The sequence below is a fragment of the Leptodactylus fuscus genome, chromosome 7, assembly GCF_031893055.1.
Source record: "Leptodactylus fuscus isolate aLepFus1 chromosome 7, aLepFus1.hap2, whole genome shotgun sequence".
Classification (NCBI taxonomy): Eukaryota; Metazoa; Chordata; class Amphibia; order Anura; family Leptodactylidae; genus Leptodactylus; species Leptodactylus fuscus.
This window is the reverse complement of record NC_134271.1, coordinates 77,855,788-77,875,225: the sequence shown is the minus strand read 5'-3', so window position 1 is coordinate 77,875,225 and position 19,438 is coordinate 77,855,788. Positions and strand designations below refer to the sequence as shown.

The following is a 19,438-nucleotide window of genomic DNA, read 5'->3' as shown; positions in this document are numbered from 1 at the left end:
CGTAGGGAGTCGCAGCCATTAACATATCCTTCTGATGAAGGTTCCAAAACTATTGAAATTTCTTCTGATGAAGATTCTGTTTCTCCTAATACCGCATTTCCAATGGACCTTCAAATCCTGGTGTGTAGACAAACAAGTGCCTCATGACAGCTCATCCACACTGTCTCTGTTGGAATTCCTGCAAGGCGTATTGGATAAGGGCCTCACTCCTGCCACACTTAAGGTCCAGTTGGCCACCTTATCTGCCGGTCAGAACAAGCGCCTATCCCAAGATATCTTTATATCTCGGTTTCTCAAGGGTGCAACCAGGCTGAAGCCGTCTATAAGGTCTCCGGTTCCCCAATGGGATCTTTCCACAGTCTTAGTGGGGCTTTGTAATCTTCCATTTGAACCAATGCAGGAAGTAGACCTAAGATTTATGTCTGTTAAAATGGCTTTTCTTTTAGCAATAACATCAGCTAAACGTGTAGGTGAATTACAGGCTCTGTCAGCCCATGAGCCTTACACAACTTTTTTTTCTGATCGTGTTCAATTGAGATTTTTACCTGGATTTTTGCCTAAAGTCCCTACCTATGCTAACCTGAATCAGGCAATTTCTTTACCTGAATTTTTTCCCTCCCTCCTCTACTGAGGAGGAAAAATGGCACTCCCTGGACATAGTAAGATGCCTATTTAGATCATACTAAGAATTTTAGAAAGGAGGAGAACTTGCTAGTCTCTTCTCTCGGGCGATTCTAGGGGTTTAAGGTCTCAAAACCCACATTAGCCAGATGGATCAAGGAGGCAATAAGGCTTTCCTCTATATATCAGGGGCTTACTCCCCCAGATTTTGTTAAAGCCCACTCTGCTAGAGTAATGTCTACCTCATGGGCGGAAAAACACTCTGTCTCCTTAGAACATATTTGTTCCGCTGCTACCTGGCAGTCTCAATCCACTTTTATTAAGCACTACCGTTTAGACCTTCAAGGGTCAGAGGCTACTGCCTTTGGCCAAACTGTCTTGTCATCTGTATGCCGAGGGGGCCCTCCCTAGGGGTTATCTCGCTACATCCCCATCTGTTGTGCTGTGGTTTGGACATGGGGAAATCGTTGGTTATGTATGATAACCTGTTTCCCTTAATCCACACAGTAGCACAAGAATCCCTCCCTATTATGGCTATTTTTGCTATTATTATTATTACTTTATAAATAACACAAGGGGAGGAGGTTCCTCTTACCTTCTTATAGGGGGGGGGGGGCCGCACACAGGGGCAGGAATACCCCATCTGTTGTGCTGCTGTTTGGACTAAGGGAGACAGGTTATCATACATAACCAACGATTATTGTACGTTTTATAACAGGCCTAGATAGCTAAAAAAATTTCAGGTAGGTTTTAGGAGTTCAGATTGGTCTTGTGAGTGGAGCTATAGGGAGACACTATCCGATAGAATCACTGGATGGTGGATCAGGCCCATGGTTGATCAAGTTTGAATTTGGAGCTGCACATCTGAAGTACTTTAAGGAAGGGTACAGGGTACTCATATTTACTGACTTTTGTTATAACCAGATACACCTACATGATTCTCCCCTGACCTATGAAGTCATCAGATATGCAATGGCTTGAGATGTTTTCAACACATTGTTATTATCCCTACATGTCTGCAACATTGTCCTGTTCACTCTAGAACATGTCTAAAATGTTTCCTTCTTCTCATGTGATTCCTGAATGATTACATTTTTCCAACTAAACTTGTGAGCAGTGCAGTGAGTGCAGTAGCTCGTAGCTGAGATGTCTGGAGGACCTCCTGGTGGTTGGCCTGAGCAGAGCTGTCATATGATAACACAGCCATATTGGTGATCAGAGATATCCCAAAGATACGCAACCCACAGTGGCGCCCTGTGATCACTTCTGGAATGGTGCTCATTCCTAAGGAGAAAAGGGATTAAAAAATTATGGGATACAGAAAAAAATGAGGGGCCCAGGACATAGAAGATGAATGAAGCAGGGAAGGCAAGAAATATAGGACAAAAATACAGGAGTGAGTCAGGTTGGATACAGGTAAGAGAGAGGCGTGAAAGGGAAAACAAGAAGCACAGGACATAGACGGAAGGGTAAGGGTAGCAAAGGATGCAGAGAACACTGGCACAGAACAGAAAAGCTGTGAAGCTGGGTGTGGTACTAAGTAGATGAGGGGGCAGATTACAGACAGTAGAAGGAGTGAAGACAGGTAGAATACAGCAAAGATGAGTGGAATAGGACCGAGAAGGAGGGGTAAAGCAAGGTGGGGTACAGAGAAGACGCTGGATGCAGGACAGAGAATGAGGGATAGAGCAAAAATGGGTACAGAGAAGCCTATAGATACAGAGACGTTGAGCGGAACTGGACAAAGATAGAAAGCTGAAGCAGGATGGGATACATAGGAGTGGAACAGGACTGAGAAGGAGGGTAAAGCAAGTTGCTCTATAGAGAAGTTCAAGACAAACAATGGGTGAAGCAGTATGGGGTACAGAGAAGAGGAGCAGCACTGGATAGAGAAGCATAGCTCCCAACCGTCCCGCATTCCGAGGGACAGTCCCGATTTTAGACTGCTGTCCTGTGGTCCCACATGGTTTACCGCTTGTCCCACTCTGCCCCTGAAGTGTTTTGCTTATTAACAAACTCACTACCCGTTCTTATAACAGATAAAAGGTTGTAACTGGGATAAGAGCGGGCGGTGATTGGGGGAAAGTTTGACTACTGTACTCAGAAGGACCTGTGTGACATTAGACAGTCACGTGACTAGGTAGGCATGTCTTTGTATCCCCTGCAGTGCTGAAAGAGATGGAGAGATGTGTGGTCTAAGGTACTTGGGGAGGGGAATGTGAGATGCAGGGTGGACTGTGCATGGAGGAGAGATGTGGGGTGCAGGGTGGACTGTGGGGTGTAATGTGTGTGTGTAGGGGAGAGATGTGGGATGCAGGGTGAAATGTGTGTGGGGGGACATGTGGGGTGCATGAGTGTACTGTGAGGGGAGAGATGTGGGGTGCAAGGTGTAGCCAATGAGAAATGGATAAGAATGGGTGGAGTCAATTTAGAAGTGGGTGGAGCTAAACTTGCCGTGGCTCTCCCACATTTTGTCACTCTTTCTGTCCTTTAAAAGTTGGGAGGTATGGAGAAGGGATTGAAGAAGAGTAGGGTAAAGAGAAGATGATGGAAACATGACAAAGAAGGAAAGATGAAGAAGGGATACAAAGAGGGCCATCAAACAAGAAAAGGGTGTGAAACCGTCTCAGACACAGATGATGTGTGGTACAGAACAGAAGAGAGGGTGACACTGGTGGGTATAAAGCAGAAAAGGAAAACTGAAAAGATGGGTGAGGTACAGTGAAGAAGAGAAAAAGGGGACAGATACGGAAGAATGATGCAGGGTGTACACATAAAATAATGCAAGGGGATGGGATGGAACTGATTTGACAAAATAGGCTATCTTACCCACAGCATCTGCTCCTAGTAGTTTCAGTACGTGGCACTCGGCAACTGTTTCATAGGATGGGCCTCCGACCATACAGTAGACTCCTTCCTGCATGAAGTTTTGTAGACCAAGTTCTTGAGCACAATCCATGGCAAGACGCCTCAGATGGCGATCATATGCATCAGACATGCATGGGAAACGTACTCCAAAACTGTCATAAAATGGCAAGATGACTATAGAGTCAGCAGAGTGGTGCATTGAGGATTATAGTGATCCCCCCAACACATAGCCCTGAAAGGATGCAGCAATTTTTTGCTGTTTTGTGTCATTCTGCTGGCTAAATGTCAGAATTTTTCTGTTTACATTGCTCTACCAGGATATCTTTAAAGAGGTCACAAAGATCCTATCTATACTGCTAGTTTATGTGGATTTAAGAATTTTCCTAAATGCATTGCTTTGTCAAAACTGCTTTGTTTGGCTGCTCTTATTTTATTCACTTCATTGTTTACACTCCGTTTCTATGGTCCTTGGGATTCTCTGCTCATTTGTCAAGTGATGTAGCTGCCTGCTCTCAGGGAAGGGGGGAAGGGCTGGGAGAAGCTCTGAGCTGTTTGTGTCTGATAAGTAGCAGAGCTTCTCAGATAGGGGAGGTGAGAGCTCCGGGATTTCTGAGCTCTTATCAGTCGGTTTAATTCAATTTGGCTGATAAGGGCTGAGATAGGGAGTCCGTTACCTCTGTATGTAATGCAAACTGACTCAAATCCAGCTCTGCTACATCAGCTTCACACTGTGGTAATTCAGTTACAACCAATCCTGTGCAAGTGAAACCCCGCCCACCAATGTGCTGAGAAAAGCAGGAAGTGAATAGAGCACAACAGCCTGCAGGTTGGTGAACAAGCGTTATGGGAATACCCCTTTAAGTTTTCTATGACAAGCTACATTATACTATGGTAATATTTTATGATATAATTACATTATCATTTAAAGAGGACTTTTCACCACCTCCTCCAACTCTTTACATCTTTCAATAGATGGCTTTTCACTAATTCTAGTGCAATTTTTTCTTCCCTCCCTGGTTCACAAGAAATCATTTTTGTTAGTTTCAGCGCCATTGTGCTCTATTCTGTCAGGTGGGCAGTCCCTGTCTGTCTGTTGTAGCCTAGGACTGCCCACTCAGCATTAAAATAACTGCAGTAATGGCTCAGGAATGGAGGGGGCTACAGAAAAAATTCAACAGCGCTGGAATCAGTGGAGCAGTACTTATTAACTGATGCAAAGAGTAGGAGTTAGTGATGATGGTGAAAGGTCCTCCTTAAAGGGGTTTTCCAGGCAAAAAATGTTTTGTTTTTTTTTGTTTTGTTTTTAAAAAGGTTTGCTAGTGCTATTAGTGGGTTAATAAATGCACCCATATACCTTGTTTTGAGTGATTTCTGTGTGTCTCTGGGAGCTCCTGGTATCTTCTGCATTTGTTTACTGGTTCTGCTTCCTACTATATAACTTCTACGCTGGCTACCTCTCACCTCACCCTCTCCTTCTCTCTCCCTCCCCTCCTCTCTCCCTCCCTCCCATACAACCCCTCCCTGTCTCTCTCGCATTCCCGCTCACAACTACTAGCCCTTCCCTACCTACTCAGCTCAACCCCCAACCCCGACTCAGCTCCACCTTATCCCTCTTCCTTCCAGTCTTCTTCATGCGGGATGACCATATTTCTTTTCAGACTCCTGGCGTGCGCTAGACCCAGCGCTGCTCTCTAGCAGACGATCTGCTACTGCGCAGGTCTCTGATGTTTTTCCCATGCCTGCGCAGTAGAGGTGGACTATCGGCTGCACAGAGCAGGGCTGGGTCTATAGCGTGGCCGGAGGTCACAGAAGGAGCTTTCCTGCAAGAAGAAGCCTGGAAGGAAGAAGATAGGTACGTATGATGGAGTGGATAGGGAGGGGGGGGGGAGTAGCAGTGACGTTCTGCTTCCAGAAACTGGAAACAGATCATCACTGGATAACCAGCAAATGTCTCTGGGGCTGTCGCATGACCGCTGCAAGGATATAGGTAAATATACATTTTGTGATAAATTATGTTATTTAGAAAGTAGGCGGTGGGAGGGTGTTTAGATTAGTGTAGGGATTTAATTTTATCCCAGTCAACCCCTTTAACTTTTAACAATTTTTTGGGGGTAGGGAAGTTTTAAAAAGGCAATTCTGAAAAGGTTTTATGCTTAGGCTTTTTTTTCACCTTGCTTCATAAATTAAACTTCAGCTTGATTCTAAAAAGTGGTACATTTAAAGCATACCAATTACATCTGGTTTTGTTATTTTTGATCGCTATGAGATATATGTGCTTTTTTACTGATGGTAGTAGTTCTCTAGTCTAGAAGATATTGACTACATCTATATGGCTGTTTATGGCTATGGACCACAGGCTGTAGGTGATGGGGCGCAGCTCTACCACATGTAAAGTTGGAAGTAAGTAAGGGTAAGAAGATATTTCCTTTTAAAATAAGAAATCTTTCCTTGAGTTGTCCTGTGCAGTCTCTAACCCATATGCCTACACTAATGGCATCGATGATCCCCCTCAGCTCCGCTTGAGGAGAGCTCTGTGACTTCTGGCTTCCTTCATAGCTCTCGTTGTTTGCGACAAATTAGATTTTCTTTTTTCAGGCATGTTTAAAATTGACAAACTGCCAATTTGGATTAAAGGTGTTTGCCCATGTCAGTTTGTCTGCACTGCCTGGAGCAGATCAGATAATATGCAAATGTGTGTAGACAAACCACTGACGTTTAAGTGTGCTTACAAAGAGAGATAACAGCCCAGGGACCTGAGTTAAGGCTGCTGCAGCAGCAATGTAATATAGTATATGTACAGAAATTCATAACAGTCACAAAACCATGTAATTTACCGGGATAAAAAGTAGCCTATGTGTTAATCAAGGTTACAATCTATCTATGTGCCATATTTCATTCAAATCCGTTCAGCTGTTTTTGTGTGATTGACTAACAAACACACAAACATCCAAACTTTCACATTTATAATATTAGTAGGATAGGATGAGATCAGTTTGTGATAACCCTGTGATTATCACCAGCAATGTTGCTGGCTGTATGTATGTGGATATGTGTTGTAGACTGCACATAAAGTATTCACCGGCTGAGGGTTTCTTACCTGTCTTCATTTGGTCCTCGAAGGGGGTTCTGCCCACAAAAGCTGGGTATATTGATATGATCCTTGATCAGCATCATGTCTCCCACACTATAGTCACTGTTCAGTCCCCCGGCTGCATTTGTGATTATTAGAGTATCCACACCCAGCAGTGAGAAGACACGGACAGGAAATGCCACCTGAAGTTGCCAAAACCATGACAATAGAAGGGGTGGAAACAATTGTTTATTCTGCAGTCAATAATCACATGCACATTCTTGCTCCATGACCACCAGCACTTCAAATCTATAGGATATAGCAGTTTTGGCAAACTTTATTGATCCATGTCCGATATAATACCACTGTGGTAAGTTTACATGTAGCAATATTTTACGATATTGCTCTTCATCAGGCTGGGTGCATAAAACTCCACCATTGTTACCAAATCTATGCCACACTAGAGACTCAATATTAGCCCAAATACTGCTACACATAATCCTGCAGCCAAGATGTTATAGCTAAGATTAATCAGTAACATTTGCAGAAAACGATATAACCTACAAACTGGAGGGCTGACTATGATAACACAGCAACACATCATATGTCTGGTGAAGGCAACACTTACTGTGAAGATGGAATATCCCTCGTACAAGTGGAAACGCCCCTGCATACACACACACTGCTTTCCATTCAGGAGCCCAAACACCAGCCGACCAGCATGACCTGGGACTGCGAGAGAGAGATCTAGTTATGAATAACAGCCCATTCCCCTACAGTGCCAACCATTAGACATATGTTCAGAAACATATAAGGCTTTATTCACACAAAGGTTAAAACCAGTAGCAGAGAGTACACTGAAGTAAGGTATAATAGCAATATCTACACCTGTTCTATGAGTATTGGTACACAATCACGGATACAAATTACTGACCAAAACACTGATACGTGAATAAAGCCTTACACGTATATGCATACCTGCTCACATAAAGGCTATGTCATTGTTCTCTTTTATTGGCCCCCACACAAGACGTTGCCCCCTTTTATGACCCCACATGATACATTGCGCCCTTTTAGTCCTACATTAGGACATTACTTGTTGCATTATTCCAACAGGTAATCCTAATATACACTCACCCATCCCTTTCCTGTTCAGGGCCGGCTTAGTTTTGACTTCGTGGGATCACTATGCACTATGTCTGGATGCTGAACAATGTCGGGACGTGATACCTGGATGCTGTTCAGCATCAAGACATAGTGCTCACCGCACTCTGGAGGACGAAGTGGAGCGAGTCTGGAAACAAGTTAGGATGGTTGATATAGAGGCTGAATTTATTAAAAAAAAATAAAAAGGCCATGATGCAAACCACTGCTGCACAGCCCCACACAATTGCATGGCTTTGTACAGGTTTCTTCATGTAAGGGCTGTGTCATCACATGTATGGACAGGTCTCCAAATGTGAGGTCTGTCTCAAAACATGTATTTATAGGTCTCAGAATGAGAAGTCTTACATGTACAAGCAGGTCTCTTGTTTTGCCTGAAAGTACTGGCCCCTCCTGTGTATTGGTACTGACCTGTGCTAGAGGGGAAGTGAGGGATATCCTCATAGGGGATTGCAATCTTATCTTCCAGAGTGTCCGCCAGTGTTCCAAGACCAGAGCCACAAATAATGGCTATTTTGGGGCGTTGATCAGTGTAAGCCAGTATCCAGTTAGCAGCCTCTTCATATGACCGAAGAGGGATGCTGGTGGGAAGAAGACACAATGAAGACCTCAACATATTATATCAGATAATTAAAAGAAATAATAAATAAAATGGGGGAAATATATGACATTTTTCTAAGAAAAACTTTGTTGCCCATAGCAACTCATCACTGTTTTAGCTTTAATTATTTTATAGCGCTCTTGATAGAAAGCTGTTCTGTGATTGGTTGCTAAGAGCAACAGAGACATTTTTTTCTGTTAGACAGTTTTCTATCTATAAATTTATCCAAATGTACTGCCCTTTAACATTAGTATGTACGTTAGTTCTGACATGAACTTAGCCTTATTTCTATCAGCAAATACCCACATGTAAATACTCTGTATCATTTATTTCTTATTCATAGGCAAAGGTGTGTCCAACTTCAAATGCTATCTGGAATCCATGCCTCTGTTCTTGGTACAAAAGACTAATTCTGGTTATTGGAAGGGGGCATTCACACAGTTTCCGTGCACTGATTCTGACGCAGAATTCGTGTCAGCATCCGCGTGGAAATAAAGCCTCCCATTGACTTTAATGGGTTCCGTTTTCCGCGCAGAACCCATTGAAATCAATTGAAAAAAAGCCTCCCATCCATCTATTGGGCAACTTCACCACCAGCAGCTTAACCAGGTGCAAGTTAAGTTGCAGAACCTCTGGATGAATGGGCTCATATTGCAGTATCTTCCACACACATTCCCTTATGGATGACTCACGATGTGGAAGAGGAGGAGTAGGCAAAACAGTTGGTGATGATGATGATGATAACGACAAACATGTACTAGGTGTATCTGCGGCCTGCCTACAAGGAAGATCACTGGGAGAAGGAGTGGAACAGTCTCGCACACTTTCCCTGCCAGTGTGACTTCCAAGTCTCTTTTGCCAAATATGCCTTTTCATATGAGTATGTAGAGAGGTCATTCCTACATTTGCTCATGCATGGCCACAGTTAGGATTCTTTATGCAGATCTTGCACATTGCACGGATTAAACTTTTGGCAATGTACAAAACAATCCCCACACTGGAGATGTCCGTGTGTAGTTGTTGCTGCCAACACCAGCAGTGGCAGAAACATGTCTGCCACTACCATCCCCAATTCCACCACCCCTACATGGCGAACCTCCCCTAGCTCTGCCACTATTACCACTGCCACCATCATCTTCATCGAATGTCAACTTGACCCTGTTGCCAGATCTTATTCACAAAATAATCATCATCATTGGTAATATCATCTTCCCTGTTTATTTCTGACACTTCATGGCCATAGGATTCCTTCATGCCCTCATAATTTCTACTTCCAGATTTCCCCCTAGCTCCTCTAGTAGTACCATACCCCCTGCCACTACTACCTCCAACACCAACAGTCATGTTTTCCTCCTATGCTTTCACACAATACTGATTGTTCTTATCCATCTCATTAAAAAAAGGAGGATGACTGCTCTGACTAGAAGAAATGCATTTCTCAGCAGGTGCCAATTCACTACCAGAGGTCTGTGTCAGTGAAGAATATGGAGATATGATTCACAGTTCAGAAAGGCCCTGCAGTAAATTACTTGTTATGTACGATGAGGAGGAACACACAAAATCCTGACTTCAAGATCCCATCACACTCGGATGCAATATCCTCCTGTAACTGAGATGAGCAAGCTAAGTAATCTAAAACTTCATCTTCATTCTCAGGACGTACAACAATACTGTGGCTACTGGCTGTGCCAACAAGAACAGAAGTAGTGTTACTGTTGCCACCCACTTTCTTACTGTTAGTACTTGCATGTATGTTTCCTCATCCTCCTCCTTTTTAAATACAAGTACTTCAAGAAAAGACAGCTTTAAATAACTTTTTTTTAGATTAGCGCAGGCTGTCAGACTGTATATTGGATGAATAACAATCAAGACACCACTTAATTTTTTTTTTCAGATTAGCACAGACTAACAGCGTTAGACTGTATATTGGGTGAACGACAATCAAATAACAGCTTAAATAACGGATTTTATTTTAAAACTCCACAGGCTGCAAACCTGCATATATGAATTTGACAAGCAGCAAAGAAAAACTCTTAACTAATTTTTTTTTTTTTTTCAGATTAGCACTTGGTATTGGTGACCAGAGCAGAAAAATCCATTGAATAACAAGCGTATTTTCCACATTAGGGCAGGCTGTTTGACTGTATACTGGGTGAACAAAAAAACACACAAAAAATGCTTAAATAATGTATATTTTCTTAAATTTACACAGGCAGAACCAGCCCTTTGCAGTTAGAACAGCAGTTTGTATGCATGTAATGAAAAAAACTCTTGCCCAAATAAACCCTTAAAAGATTTTTCACTAGCAGGAGTGCCAGGTCTAAATATCAGTATAAAATATGTTTAAACACTCTGTATACATCAGCACAGATCCGCTCCCTCACTCCTATCTATAATTTCTATCACTAATCTGCATGTAATTGATTATATCTGACTAAAATTTTCTCCAATCTATTGCGTGCAATTGTTAGCTTTAAGAATTGAGTGCTCTTCATGATGCATTGAGATGAAACACAGATCCTACATCTATCCACCATTATTGTAATGACTTCTGTTCTAGTTTACAGCACCTTATAGTTTGTATGTGACTTTAACATTTTAAGGTGTCCACCCACTGCTGTCTATTGGTTAAGAGGCTGTCAACTAATGCCAGTAAGTGCTAGAACGTCACGCAGTGACTCATACACACAAGTCTCTTCTGTATTTCCTGCTTGACACGAGGGGGTGGCCATTTTTGTTTGCCTGAGACGAATCGGCATTTGTTTGGTCTTCTTAACAACAAATTAATTTGGAATATTTAGGTTGAATCTGATTTGTGATGAATCAGTTCGCCCATCTCAAGTTCAGATCCCTTCTGGGGTTTAAAGGATGCATACCAAGGAGGTTACTTAGACAGCGTTCTTTGGTGTAAAGCCAAACTGGTTAGGTGGCAAAGTGGGTCCACAACATATTACACAAAGTTTCTTATATTCACATGTATTATTAATTTATACAAAATTAGTTAAAAAACATAGCGACCATTTAAGTCCTAGGATTAATTTCAGGTGTCCAAGACATAGGGGACTGACTGTTCATCTTGATCACTTATTGGAGCACTGCTCCAAAATCTTTATCTTAGGCTAAAATTATACTGTGGGGTCTAATATCATTCTCAGGAGTCATATGGGAGTAGGTGCTTCTAAATAGAGTAATCTGTGTTCATTGGAAAACTAGTGCCCCAGCAGGATTTGCAGCTTGAGCCAGGGAAACAAATAGATTCATAATCTCAGATATTATGAGGATAAAAGTCAATTATTAAAATGTTAATATCTATAGTCTTAAAGGGACTCTGTAATTGGGAATAATCATTTTTAACTAAGCACATACTTGCATATCCTTTAGGAAGGCTATTCCACACATACCTTTTGTATGTAAAGCACCATTTTTATTCATATGCTAATTAGCCTCCAGTGAGCACCGGACGTCTCAGCGAGCACTGTCTACCGTGTATGAGAGCAGGGAGATGAGGCATCAGAAGCCTGTGCTGTACACACAGCAGACAGTGCTCGCTGAGGACTTCTGGAGTGCACGCTGGAGGCTAATTAGCATATGTATAAAAACGGGTACATTCAAAAACTAGTGAGGTGATTTACATACAAAAGGTACATGTGGAATAGACTTTCTAAAGGTTTTTCAAGTATGTGCTTAGTTGAAAATGACTTTTCCCAATGATAGTATCCAAAAACGAAATTATCTGCTACTCACTCTTGATTCAGTGATGAATAAACGAATACATTTATTGTGAGAGTAACATAGGTTGATGTGCCATGAAAAAATCGGTATTTAGGTATACATGACAAATTGATCCAATGTTAAGCAGGGACGTTTCGGTCCAATGACCTTCATCATGCCAGATCAATGTGTGAAGTACAAAGAGCCTCCATGGCATGGTCGGATGACCCATTTTCTGCTTGCACCTCAATCCAACATATGATTGTCCGGTTCCACTGTTTTCTTACATTTTCCCAATGATAGAGCCCCTTTAAACTTGGAAGTAGTACAGAATAACACATTATAAAATGATAGTGCATAGTTATAGAATCCTATTCTTACATTTTTCTCTCTCTAGGGAGCAGGTGCAGTAGTCAGGTGAGGGTGGAGGGGGAGGTCCTTTTTGTGGGGGCTTAATAAAGGTTTGGTTTCCTTTTTCTATCTATGTAAATATATTTTTGCTATTGAAAAGCATAATAAAGAAATGTAAAACTAGACAAGCTGGTGCTGCTTGTGGGATTGCTATGTAGGATATTTGTTGAGTATATCACTCCCATCATCTGTGTGCCTGCTGTCATTTATAATGAATGCGTGGTCGGCTCTGCTTTCCATCTGCCCTCTCAGGTGTCTCAGATCCTTCTTCTCACCTTTCTTACTGCCATGCATAAAATGTACCATTCAAAGAGTCCCTAGAACTGAGTGCTAGTAGGTTGGGTCACAGGTGAACAGTCAGGTGGACCTGTCTGCACTGGACATATAGAAGGGTAAGGCTCTCTCCATGGTGCTGAACAGGATCTGCCTACAAGGAACCTGTATGTCCTGGTGAGGATGATAAAGGTCTAGCCTGCTCCTGTCCGGGCCACTGCCTTACCTGCTCTCCATAAGACAGGCCATGTTCTTGGAGTCTGTGACCGTCTCTACAAATCCTCCTCCCGTCAGCTGGTCTCTCGTCACACTCCTTCATCCCCAGACACCTGCCTGCTGTGTGTAAATACCCTGCACCATCTGCTCATCTTCCCACAACTAATAACTTGTCTCTTCTACATCTTTTGTAGTTTTTTCACTACATGGAAAGAAAATATCAAATTGTAGACTTCCAAATGGCTGTGTGCTCATTATGAAGCCTAGGCGACCATGTAGCTATTGAGTTTGGCATATGTCTATGAAGGGGTGGCTGGGGGCGTGCTGCACAACATACTGCCTCCACAGCTTATGGGACCAGCTCTCCTCACACATGTACATGCATATGTATATATGTGTGTGTATATATATATATATATATATATATATATATATATATATATATATATATACACACACACACATATATACACACTGTATATATTTATAGATATATCTAATTATATATATGTATATATAATGTTAGTGGAGGGCCCGTGTCAGCCACGTCCCCGGTTCAGAAACTGCCACTTCTGCCATCTCGTCACTTCTATTCTCAAGCTTCAGTGTATTAAAGAGGCGGGGCAGGAGGATGCCGTTGTTATGGAGACCTGATAACCGTTACGTCAAGAGCGTGCGCGTTACGTGACTTGGCGTTGTAACTTCCGGGTTATGAAGTGAGTCTCCTGAGCGGGCAAACCTCAGAACAGCTCCGAGCATACAGGAGGAGGAGTGGGGTGTGCAACGCTGTGTATAGATATTGATGAAGAGGTGTACAGTGTTGTATATAGAGGGGCGTGGGGTGTATAGCGTTATGTGAAGAGGAGGAGTGGGGTGTACAGCGCTGTGTATAAAGGAGGAGTAGGGTGTACTGCGCTGTATATAGAGAATGATGAAGAAGTGTACACTACTATGTATAGAGGAGGTGTGTAGAGCTGTATATAGAGGGGGAGTGAGGTGTGCAGAGCTGTATATAGATAATGATGAAGAAGTGTACACTACTATGTATAGAGGAGGTGTGTAGAGCTGTATATAGAGGGGGAGTGAGGTGTGCAGAGCTGTATATAGATAATGATGAAGTGTACACTACTATATATAGAGGAGGAGTGAGGTGTGCAGAGCTGTATATAGATAATGATGAAGAAGTGTACACTACTGTGTATAGAGGAGGAGTGAGGTGTGCAGTGCTGTATATAGATAATGATGAAGTGTACACTACTATATATAGAGGAGGAGTGAGGTGTGCAGAGCTGTATATAGATAATGATGAAGTGTACACTACTGTGTATAGAGGAGGAGTGGGCAGTACAGCACTGTGTATAGATAATGATGTGTACAGTGCTGTTTATAGAGGAGGATGAAGAGATGTACAGCACTTTATATAAGCAACTATAACGAGTTGTACAGCTTTGTGTATAGAGGAGTGGGTGTACAATGCTGTGTATAGAAATTGAGGAAAAGGTATAGAGTGGGGGAAACAACACAGTGAATAGATGGAGATGTGTACAGCACTGTGTATAGAGGAGTCAGATTTTCAGCCATTCCTTGAATAGATAATGAGAAAGCTGTACATTAATGTGTATAGAGGTGTGGGTCGTTCATCACTTTGTATAGATAATAATACAGAGGTGTACTGTAGTATGTGGAACGAAGCGTGAGGTGTATAGAGATTGTTTATAGACCGTGATGAAGAGGTGTACAACACTGTGTATAGAGGAGGAGTGGGGTATGCAGAACGGTGTATAAAAGAAGAGGAGTGGGCTGTACAGTACAGTTTGTAGAGGAGCAGCAGTAGTTGTGTACAATGTTGGGTATAGATGAGGAGGAATAGGGTGTACAGAGAAGTAGTGTGTGTATAGTACAGAGGAGAAGGAGCAGATTGTACAGTCCTGTATATAGACGAGCTTGGCAGGGTGTATGATGTGTAGGAAAGTTGATGGGTGTCTTTTTTTTTTTTTTTTTTTTTTTTTTTTTTAAATGTAGATCGTGAGCCCCATATAGGGCTCACAATGTACATTTTTCCCTATCAGTATGTCTCTGGAGTATGGGAGGAAATCCATGCAAACACGGGGAGAACATACAAACTCCTTGCAGATGTTGTTCCTAGCAGGATTTGAATCCAGTACTCCAGCGCTGCAAGGCTGCAGTGCTAACCACTGTGTTGCCCCTGGGTGGCTGGGTTTATGGGTTGTCCGGGATGTGTGTTTTTATAAATTTGGGAAGCAAATTGTCATTCATTGTCATTATTCATTGTCAGGGAGGTGATGGGTGGTTGGTAATGAGTGGTCAGTTGGATTTATGCTAATTGTGGAGGAAATTGACTGTTAGCGATACAGTAGTGTCGAGTGGTGGTTTTGGAGGTGGTGATAACTTGGGATTAGAAGTCATGGAGGTGACAGTTATTCAAGGGGGTCTGGTTTAAACATTTTGAAGGAGATGTCAACAAATCAGCTTTAACTATTGTCAGGATGGTGACTTATGGGGTTTGTAGATTGTTGTGAAGGTGACACATTTTCGGATTTATGGGTTTCTGGGGAAGTAATGGCTGGTTGAGTTTATAGATTAAGGATTTAATGGGCAATAGGTGGTTGTTCGGGTCTATGGGTTATCAAGCAGGTGACACGTGGATAGGTTTTTAAGTTGGTTGATTTTAAAGGGTTTGTATGGGGTATTGACAGCAGGTCTTAGGCATGTATTTGGTATTAATATAATGTTGCTGTTCTTAACAGGCATCAGGCCACCATGTTCAGCTGTGACTTCCCACCTGAGATCCAGAGTCTGTTCAATAAACGCTTCACATATAAAAAGGAGAATGACTGGCATCTGCCTGCAGCCTCTGAGATCCTGAGCTCTGACCACAAGGAATTCAGTCACTTCCTTACCCTTAAGGAGTCTCTGAACAAGGTGAAGAACTTATTGAGTGATAAGAAGCTGGATGACTGGCACCGTCACACGTCATTTACAAACAAAGCCGGCAGGATTGTTACCGAGGTGCGCAGGCAGGCCAATGCCGAACTCTGCACTCAGGCCTGGTGTAAATTCCATGAAATTGTATGTACTTACCCACTGCTTCCAAACACGGCACTCTGGAGCTATGAGTTGAACACCCTTCACCTGTGTGAGGCTCCTGGGGCCTTCATTTCCAGCCTCAATCACTACCTGAAAACCCAGGATGTTCGTTGTGACTGGAACTGGGTAGCCAACACTCTGAACCCTTACCACGAGGCCAATGATGGTCTAGTGATGATTGCTGATGATCGCCTGATTGCTAATACCTTGCCTTGGTGGCACTTTGGCCCAGATAATACTGGAGACATCATGAGCATTAGGCATCTAGATGGGTTACAGAAGTTTATCAGTAATATGTCCTCTGTACATCTGGTTACAGCAGATGGCAGTTTTGATTGCCAAGGAAACCCTGGAGAACAGGAGACGCTGGTCTATCCTCTACACTACTGTGAGGTGGTCACCTGTCTGGCAACACTCAGCCATGGAGGATCCTTTGTCTTAAAGATGTTCACTCTTTTCCAGCATTCTTCTGTTAATTTAATGTACCTTCTAAACTGTTGCTTCCAGACAGTCCACGTCATAAAACCTGGCACCAGCAAGGCAGGTAACTCTGAGGTGTATGTGGTATGCTTGGACTTCTTAGGTAAGGAGGCCATCCAGGGGCATCTAGAGAAAATGATTTCTCACTTGGGGACAGATGTTGGGCTAAAATCTTTGTTTCCTCATCGTTCCATCCCAGCATCTTTCCTGCAGTGCCACCATGTCTGCTGCTCTTATTTTTATGAGCATCAAACACAAACCATTCTGGAGAACTTGAAGCTTTTTTCACAGATGGATGAGACAGACAAGTCGCACCTAAACTTCTTACGGGATTCTGCTGTTTCCTATTACTTGCAGAACTTTCAAATCAAATACATTCCCAGGAAACATTGGCTGGTCCGAAAGTCACGTGTTGGTTGCAGCTTTAATGCACGATGGGTAGGGACTCGTAGCCGCCGCACCGATACTTACAATGAGAGGAAGCAACTAGAAGCACTTACTTGGCCGGAGAAAGTTGCTCATGGATACTTCAACTCCTTCTTGGAAGAACATGTGACTGGTAATCTGGGTCAAGGCTGCTTTCTGGAAGGCTCCAGCTCTGAGCTGAAACATGAAGATTGGTATTTTCTTCAAGGGAAGCGGTTGTCAAAAATCCAAAGCTCTTCATTCTGTGACTGTGATCTTCTAAACAAATACAATGAAACCATTGAGGGTTGTTCTGAAGAAGGATCCATCAGCATCTTGTCATCTCTCTCCTGTTCTTCCTGCTGCCTACAGCCTGCAGTAGATGTAGTGTCATTATTGTTAGAACTAACAGAGAGTGGGCATCATACACTTGTATGTGGGGCTTATCCAGTGTCTGAGGTTCTTCACCAGAGACAGTTATCTTCAGTGTTCTTGGAGTGTCCCCCTCCACAGCAGCCAATCTCCCTCCTTCATGATGGAGATCCAGCCTACCAGCAGCAGCTCATTTCCTTGATTCTGCAGGCTTTTCAGCAGTTACAGACAGGTGACTCTTTCCTCCTACCAGTCCTGTCCTCACTCACCCGCTTTACTTCTGGCATTGTGTACATACTATGCCATTGCTTTCAAATCATCAGCTTTTCATGTCCCACTAGCAGTCTAACTTCTGGTACTAACGCTATACTGCTGTGCTGTGGTTACCAGCCACTTCCCAGCCCTGTAGTCCAGCACCTTCACCAGTTAAAACAGCTGGTAGACCAGCTTGTCAGCTCTGCTTCTCAGCAGGTTCTAGAGTTTATACCTATGGAAGAACTTCTGAAAGGCCATTTTCTGGAATTCTTATGGGACCTAAACTCTGCCATCATTAGACGCAGCCTCCATGTAATTGGAGTACACGAGCATACAAAGCCGTCGTCAAACATGGTTCTAGTCCAAGATTCACTGCAACAAGGAGAATAGAAGGGCGAGGCAGCTTGTGCCATCTAATGTACACATAGAAGCCTCCAGAGTTTGTGACTAGTCTGTACATATGTGAATTTATGACCCACAAGCCTTTGTGATCTTTATAGTTTGTAATTGTTTAATGTGATGGATATCATCCAATAATTTTTGTCCCATGTGGACCAGTTATCAGTTTTTTCAGCTATATGTGGACCAGTTACCAGGTTATATTTCAGCTATATGAAAATTAAATATATATTTTTTTGTGATCTTCCAACTATGTGTTTGTGTGAAATATCTCCCAGTGACTCTTCTGTTCTGTCCATGCTTATCCATTGAGCTCTAGCAGTCTTTTAGGCCCTTGCTCTGGTACTCTGATGGACCAGAACAATGGACATCCTGATTCAGATGTGAACATTGCATAAAAGAGAGGTAGAAAACATTGTTTTGGACAGTAACTGTTTGTGACCTGATACCTCTAGAATCAGCTAGAAATATGCAGATATGCTATAAGCTGGGGTTTTAGTGATGCCCCCAGCTTTCCATTGCTTTATGTTGGAATCTTAGTTGGACTTGCTGTATTATTGGGTCATAGCTGCAAAGCTGAGTGATCTACAGAAGACAATGTTCATTGGGAGAAAGCGAAAACCAGGGTTAGCATTACGACTATGAGGGCTGATTGAGAAAGTGTGACAAGGTGTATGTTGGGGAATATGGCTGATCACAGGGCACTTTTTTTTTTTTTTTTTTAAACTGTAATTTTTATTGAAAGGATTTTTGTAAAATACAATACAACACAAGAGTTGAAAACCTAAAGAACATGAACGTGAAGCAATGCATATAATGTCAAATAGACTGGAAATGTATACACATCACAAAAACCTGAGACTAGAAATGAGGGGGTGGGGGAGGAAGGGGAAGGAGTCAGAGACCATTCAAGATACAGTATGCGTCCCAAGATGACCATATAGCCTGGAACGCCTCAACAGTATGATTAAGTGTGACTGTCAAGTTCTCCATGCTACAGACATCCTTAACTCGGGCTACAAGATCAGAGCCAGAGGGAGGAGAGGCACTCTTCCATCAGAGAGCGATGAGAGTTTTGGCTGCGGTACAGAGATAAAGAAACAATTTAGAGGTGTGCTTACCCAGATGAGCAGGGGGAGATTGAGGAGATCGATGAGGGGATCTAAAGGGACACCTTGAATAAATAGAGCGTCTGTAAGGGACTTGACCTCCAGCCAGAATGGACAGATCCTTGGACAGTCCCAAAAAATATGATACAGGGTACCCACTCCTGCCCGGCCACAGGGCACTTTAATCAGCAGTATGGGTCTGTTGCTGCCCTATATTATTGGGTAAAACTGGGGGAGATAAATTACTCCTATGGTGAACACTCCCACATCAGTATAGCCTATTGGAATCCCTGACGAGAACCTATAGGCTATGTATGTCAGACAATGTGTAATTGCAGTGTCCAGACTTCTGGTTGTACATTAGATTAGATTATT

The 19,438-nt window shown here is 42.7% G+C and overlaps 2 protein-coding genes across 3 annotated transcripts; one reads left to right on the top strand and one right to left on the bottom strand.

Annotated features, from left to right (window-relative positions):
- Nucleotides 1-1,535: 1,535 nt before the first annotated feature.
- LOC142212665 (purine nucleoside phosphorylase-like) lies at nucleotides 1,536-13,005 on the bottom strand. Of its 2 annotated transcripts, none has more exons than XM_075280643.1 (6): nucleotides 12,946-13,005; nucleotides 8,135-8,304; nucleotides 7,188-7,291; nucleotides 6,587-6,762; nucleotides 3,451-3,641; nucleotides 1,536-1,905 (listed from the first exon to the last, which is right to left on the bottom strand). In XM_075280643.1, the coding sequence occupies exons 1-6, from the start codon at nucleotides 12,966-12,968 to the stop codon at nucleotides 1,709-1,711; spliced, it is 861 nt and encodes a 286-aa protein (XP_075136744.1). In that variant the 5' UTR covers nucleotides 12,969-13,005; the 3' UTR covers nucleotides 1,536-1,708. The 2 variants fall into 2 exon arrangements, with proteins under 2 accessions (XP_075136744.1, XP_075136745.1); XM_075280644.1 differs by lacking the exon at nucleotides 12,946-13,005 and adding an exon at nucleotides 12,610-12,830 and having other exon boundaries at nucleotides 8,135-8,307.
- A 637-nt stretch (nucleotides 13,006-13,642) lies between these two features.
- Nucleotides 13,643-18,113, top strand: CMTR2 (cap methyltransferase 2). The gene is made up of 2 exons (XM_075282214.1): nucleotides 13,643-13,651; nucleotides 15,704-18,113. The coding sequence occupies exons 1-2, from the start codon at nucleotides 13,647-13,649 to the stop codon at nucleotides 17,943-17,945; spliced, it is 2,247 nt and encodes a 748-aa protein (XP_075138315.1). The 5' UTR covers nucleotides 13,643-13,646; the 3' UTR covers nucleotides 17,946-18,113.
- The last annotated feature ends 1,325 nt before the right edge of the window (nucleotides 18,114-19,438 follow it).